The following is a 6,172-nucleotide window of genomic DNA, read 5'->3' as shown; positions in this document are numbered from 1 at the left end:
GCCAGTGGTAGAAGTAAAATGATGAGGGAAATCCAACTTTGGGGATTAGGACTTTGTATGATATTAGGCCATGCTTACATTGCTATAAATATCTGAGACTGAGAAACTAATAAAGAGAAGAGGTTTAACTGGCTCACAGTTCTGCAGGCTGTACAAGTATGGCACCAACATCTGCTCGGCTTCTGATGAGGGTCTCAGGAAGCTTACAATCATGGTGGAAGACGAAGGAGGAGTAGGCATGTCACATGACAAAAGCAGGAGCAAGAGAGTGGATGAGGGAGGTGCCACACACTTTTAAACGACCAGATCGAAAAAGAACTCACTATCCTGAAGACAGCACCAGGCCACAACGGATCCACCCCCATCACCCAAACACTTCTCACCAGGCCCCATCTCCAGCATTGCTGATTACAATTCAACATGAAATTTGGATAGAAACAAACATCCAAGCTACATCAGATTTTGGGTGAACTTGGTAGGTTTTCAAGTCTGAACACACTAGATAATGGTCTGGACCTCAGTCTCAGAGAAGAAACCAAAATGCAAACCAAGACAGCAAGACAGAAAGTTCATTCATATTGCCTAGGCAGACATAATGCTTGCTGACATAATGGGAAAGCTCCAGTTCATTCAGCAAATGGTAACCTGGGACCACTACGGCAGCCACATACTATTAGTTGTTTAGAGCACCTGGACTGGTTTGAGACCCTACTCACTGCAGAGGTGGGAGTCCTCATTGCCTACTGTTTTGTGAGCATTAATATTGTTTGCAGTTTAACTTCCAGATGGAGTAGAGAGCCTGCAGTTGGATTTTGAGGAAGGCATCTCTTAGCTTAAAAATGCATTGTTAAAACTTTTCAACAGTACAAAAATCAGAAGTGTAGACAAATGTATTTTGTATATAATGAAAACCCAATACTTAATACCTCCAAAACACCAAGGATATAAATGCTAATTGATAACGATAGAACTGAGCTCTCGATAGAGACAGCGCCGGGGCAAGTGAGAGCCGGACGGGCACTGGGCGACTCTGTGCCTCGCTGAGGAAAAATAACTAAACATGGGCAAAGGAGATCCTAAGAAGCCGAGAGGCAAAATGTCATCATATGCATTTTTTGTGCAAACTTGTCGGGAGGAGCATAAGAAGAAGCACCCAGATGCTTCAGTCAACTTCTCAGAGTTTTCTAAGAAGTGCTCAGAGAGGTGGAAGACCATGTCTGCTAAAGAGAAAGGAAAATTTGAAGATATGGCAAAGGCGGACAAGGCCCGTTATGAAAGAGAAATGAAAACATATATCCCTCCCAAAGGGGAGACAAAAAAGAAGTTCAAGGATCCCAATGCACCCAAGAGGCCTCCTTCGGCCTTCTTCCTCTTCTGCTCTGAGTATCGCCCAAAAATCAAAGGAGAACATCCTGGCCTGTCCATTGGTGATGTTGCGAAGAAACTGGGAGAGATGTGGAATAACACTGCTGCAGATGACAAGCAGCCTTATGAAAAGAAGGCTGCGAAGCTGAAGGAAAAATACGAAAAGGATATTGCTGCATATCGAGCTAAAGGAAAGCCTGATGCAGCAAAAAAGGGAGTTGTCAAGGCTGAAAAAAGCAAGAAAAAGAAGGAAGAGGAGGACGATGAGGAAGATGAAGAGGATGAGGAGGAGGAGGAAGATGAAGATGAAGATGAAGAAGAAGATGATGATGATGAATAAGTTGGTTCTAGCGCAGTTTTTTTTTTCTTGTCTATAAAGCATTTAACCCCCCTGTACACAACTCACTCCTTTTAAAGAAAAAAATTGAAATGTAAGGCTGTGTAAGATTTGTTTTTAAACTGTACAGTGTCTTTTTTTGTATAGTTAACACACTACCGAATGTGTCTTTAGATAGCCCTGTCCTGGTGGTATTTTCAATAGCCACTAACCTTGCCTGGTACAGTATGGGGGTTGTAAATTGGCATGGAAATTTAAAGCAGGTTCTTGTTGGTGCACAGCACAAATTAGTTATATATGGGGATGGTAGTTTTTTCATCTTCAGTTGTCTCTGATGCAGCTTATACGAAATAATTGTTGTTCTGTTAACTGAATACCACTCTGTAATTGCAAAAAAAAAAAAGTTGCAGCTGTTTTGTTGACATTCTGAATGCTTCTAAGTAAATACAATTTTTTTTATTAGTATTGTTGTCCTTTTCATAGGTCTGAAATTTTTCTTCTTGAGGGGAAGCTAGTCTTGCTTTTGCCCATTTTGAATCACATGAATTATTACAGTGTTTATCCTTTCATATAGTTAGCTAATAAAAAGCTTTTGTCTACACACCCTGCATATCATAATGGGGGTAAAGTTAAGTTGAGATAGTTTTCATCCATAACTAAACATCCAAAATCTTGATCAGTTAAGAAATTTCACATAGCCCACTTACATTTACAAACTGAAGAGTAATCAATCTACTCAAAGCATGGGATTATTAGAATCAAACATTTTGAAAGTCTGTCCTTGAAGGACTAATAGAAAAGTATGTTCTAACCTTTACATGAGGACTCTATTCTTTAACTCCCATTACCATGTAATGGCAGTTATATTTTGCAGTTCCCACATTAAAGAAGACCTGAGAATGTATCCCCAAAAGCGTGAGCTTAAAATACAAGACTGCCATATTAAATTTTTTGTTGACATTAGTCTCAGTGAAGACTATGAAAATGCTGGCTATAGATGTCTTTTCCCATTTATCTAAATATGGACTGCTCAGGAAACGACACTTTCCATTACAAGTATTTTTAATTAATTGGGCCAGCTTTTCAAAGATGCCACATTCAAAATAGGGTATATTTTCCTATATTACGGTTTGCCCCTTTATAAATCCAAGTAGATAGGAAAGAAGACACTTAAACTTTGCGTCTCAGTATGAATTATTCAATTTATTTGAATGATTTTTCTTTACAAAACAAACTCATTCATTAGTCATGTTTATCTGCTTAGCAGTTTAGGGAACAATTTGGCAATTTTGTGGTTTTCGAGATTATCGTTTTCTTAAAGTGCCGGTATTTTAAAATAGCGTTCTTGTAATTTTACACGCTTTTGTGATGGAGTGCTGTTTTGTTATATAATTTTGACTTGGATTCTTTCCATTTGCATTTGTTTATGTAATTTCAGGAGGAATTCTGAACATCTGAGTCCTGGATGATACTAATAAACTAATAATTGCAGAGGTTTTAAAAAAAAAAAAAAAAAAGAACTGAGCTCTCCTTCCACATTTTATATGATAAATGTTATAGAAATTGCACGGAAAAGATCAACCAATATAATTCATGCCTGAATAAGAATACCACATATAGGTTTTGGGGATGTGTGGTTTCTAGAAAGGGAAAACTGTAGAAACAAACTACATAATGAGATATGCCAGCCATACCCTGGAAGTCTCAGCCTGGATGCAAAATGATTAGCTTAAGCACTTATTTTAATTGTTTGTGAACAAGTGAATTGTTCAGAGTGAATTGAATTTGCTTGTTCCAGGAAGAGAACACCATTAAAATTTGGTTGTATAGGAAATAAAGTTTCCATTTTGAGTATCACTGAGTATAAAATCATCCAAAATTGCTTATACTCAGTGATTTGTCTTCCTGTTGCTTTTTAAATTTTTATTTTTTGCTTTTTCTTTTTAGTCAAATAATAGGGAGAAGAAACTCATGTTTACTGAGTGGTTACTCTCTTGGACACTTAACACAATACATTAGTTAACTGAGAACACCTCATGAAGAGGTATGCTTTTCTACTCCTACATTACAAATGAGGAAAATTAGGCTCTGGAATATTAAGAGACTTGCCAGAGGTCACACAATAACTGAAGAAAGTCAGTTAGCCTGACTCTAAACCCCATGTTTTTATTTCTTAAATTTCAACTTTTATTTTAGATACAGGGGGTACATGTGCAGAGTTGGTACATGGGAACATTGAGTAATACTGATAAACCCCATGATTTTAATCCATTTAGGCTTCTACCTTCCTGGTTATTTGAAGATTTGTTGGTGATTGTCAGAATGTATTTTGTATGAAGCAAACTCAGTGATTACTTAGCATTAAAAAAATAATTTAAAACCTATCATTTTTAATATATTCCTTTAAATGTTGCAACAGAATTAGATTTCTTAAAAATAACAATAATTGTGCCAGATGCAGTGGCTCATGCCAGAAATCCTAGCACTTTGGGAGGCCAAAGCAGGCGGGTCACTTGAGGTCAGGAGTTCAAGACCAGCCTGGCCAACATGGCCAAGCCCCCATTTCTTCTAAAAAAAAAAAAAAATACAAAATACAAAAATTAGCCAGGCATGGTGGTGCATGCCTTTAGTTCCAGCTACTTGGGAAGCTGAGGTGGGAGGATATCTTGAACCCGGGAGGCAGAGGTTGCAGTGAGCCAAGATTCCAGGACTGCACTTCAGCCTGGATGACAGAGTGAAACTCTGTCTCAATAAAAAATAAATAAATAAATAACAGTAGTTACTTATCATAATTTTATCCCCGTATTAAAATATAGAATGTAACTTATTGATGTTTTCCACTGCTTAGAAATTCTTAACTTATAAGTTTGGTGATTTTTCACACTAAAAATATTAAAAAATAAGTAAATAAAATATTGAAAGTAATGGCAAAAACCACAATTACTTTTGCACCAACCTACTATTTATGAAAAGGTGCACTACTCTCATTTTTCAAGGGAATAAAAAATAACCCACAAATGATCTTTCTTCTAGTAAAATATCTGGTATCATATAAATATAATAAACATTTTAAGTAGCTTGGCTGCTGTGATCTTTGATAAATCACTCTGAGATACAAAGAGACAAGTACGACATGTAACAAAAATTCCTCTCACCACATGATTCTGAATTAACTTAATGTACATAAAGCTTATGGATATTGTTCTCAAGTGAAAGATAATTCTGCATCAAATTGTGGATAATCTACTTTCTTATGATGTATATAATTAACATGAAATTTGGGTACTATGTAGAACACAGAACCATCACTTATGAAAGACCTTAAGGACAGCAAGTAATAGAATAAAGTGGCCAATAACTTTATAGCCGGAAACCTTTTACAAGGTCAGAATTGCTAACTAGATGAAATAATCTGAGATGTCAGAGATAAGATTTAAATTAACATTTATTAACAACTCTTAGTGTACTCTTATTTATAACTATACTATCAACATATTTTAAAATGTATTTTCATTTACTATAAATAATTGAATATTGAGATGAAATTTGTTCATGAATAAACTTGGTTTATTTTAATAATACTGAGCAATTAAAAAACAATAACACATTAGTGACTTACTGCTGTTAGCACACTTTAGAAAACTAAGTGTAATTTTCTTAAAATATGAATCCATAACAAACCAATATTTAATTATAGAATACTGGATTCAGTTGACTTTCTGTATCCCTGGTTTCCACATCCATGTATTCAACCAATGGCAGATCAAAAATATGTGGAAAAAAAAAAAAAACAAAGGATGGTTGCATCTGTACTGGACATGCACAGACTTTTTTTTTTCTTGTCATTATTCCCTAAACAATACAGCATAACAACTATTTACACAACATTTACATTTTATTAGGTATCATAAATAATCTAAGGATGATTTAAAGTATATGGGAGGATATGCATAGGTTTTATGAAAATACTGCACCATTTTATGTAAGGAATTTGACCATCTATGGATTTTGGTATCTAGGCTGAGTTATGGAACTGATACCTCATGAATACAGAGGGACAACTGTATTTTACTTTTTGGAATCACCTAGTTTTTCATAGCATTGTCAAATTAAAATAATTTTTGACATCAAGTAACAAAATTCTAAATGTAAATGCATTTTCTGTTACATAAAAGTGTTCCAGACTTAATTTCATAAATTTTATCCCTATTTTTGAACATTATTCTTAACTAACATTAATACCCAATGTTATTTAATTCTGATGTTTCTAAATGAATAAAATTCAGGAACAGAAGGGAGGGAATATTGCCATGATTTTTTTTCAAAATAGTTTTTTAGATCATTTTTATAACCATACAACTATATGCATATTGTGTACCTAAATGAACTTTACATGAAAAGGACCAAAATCACCTTTTATAAATGCAAATACTGTCCTCAAACAACTACTTAAAAGTCCATGCTCAATAA

General features: G+C 35.1%; 1 protein-coding gene across 1 annotated transcript; it reads left to right on the top strand.

Annotated features, from left to right (window-relative positions):
* The first annotated feature begins 983 nt into the window (after positions 1–983).
* Positions 984–2,161, top strand: LOC100982133 (high mobility group protein B1-like). The gene has a single exon (XM_034964342.3). It carries the CDS (start codon positions 1,061–1,063, stop codon positions 1,703–1,705), a length of 645 nt encoding a protein of 214 aa, XP_034820233.1. The 5' UTR covers positions 984–1,060; the 3' UTR covers positions 1,706–2,161.
* The last annotated feature ends 4,011 nt before the right edge of the window (positions 2,162–6,172 follow it).

This window comes from Pan paniscus, chromosome 6, assembly GCF_029289425.2.
Source record: "Pan paniscus chromosome 6, NHGRI_mPanPan1-v2.0_pri, whole genome shotgun sequence".
Lineage (NCBI taxonomy): Eukaryota > Metazoa > Chordata > Mammalia > Primates > Hominidae > Pan > Pan paniscus.
This window is presented reverse-complemented; position numbering and strand designations above follow the sequence as displayed.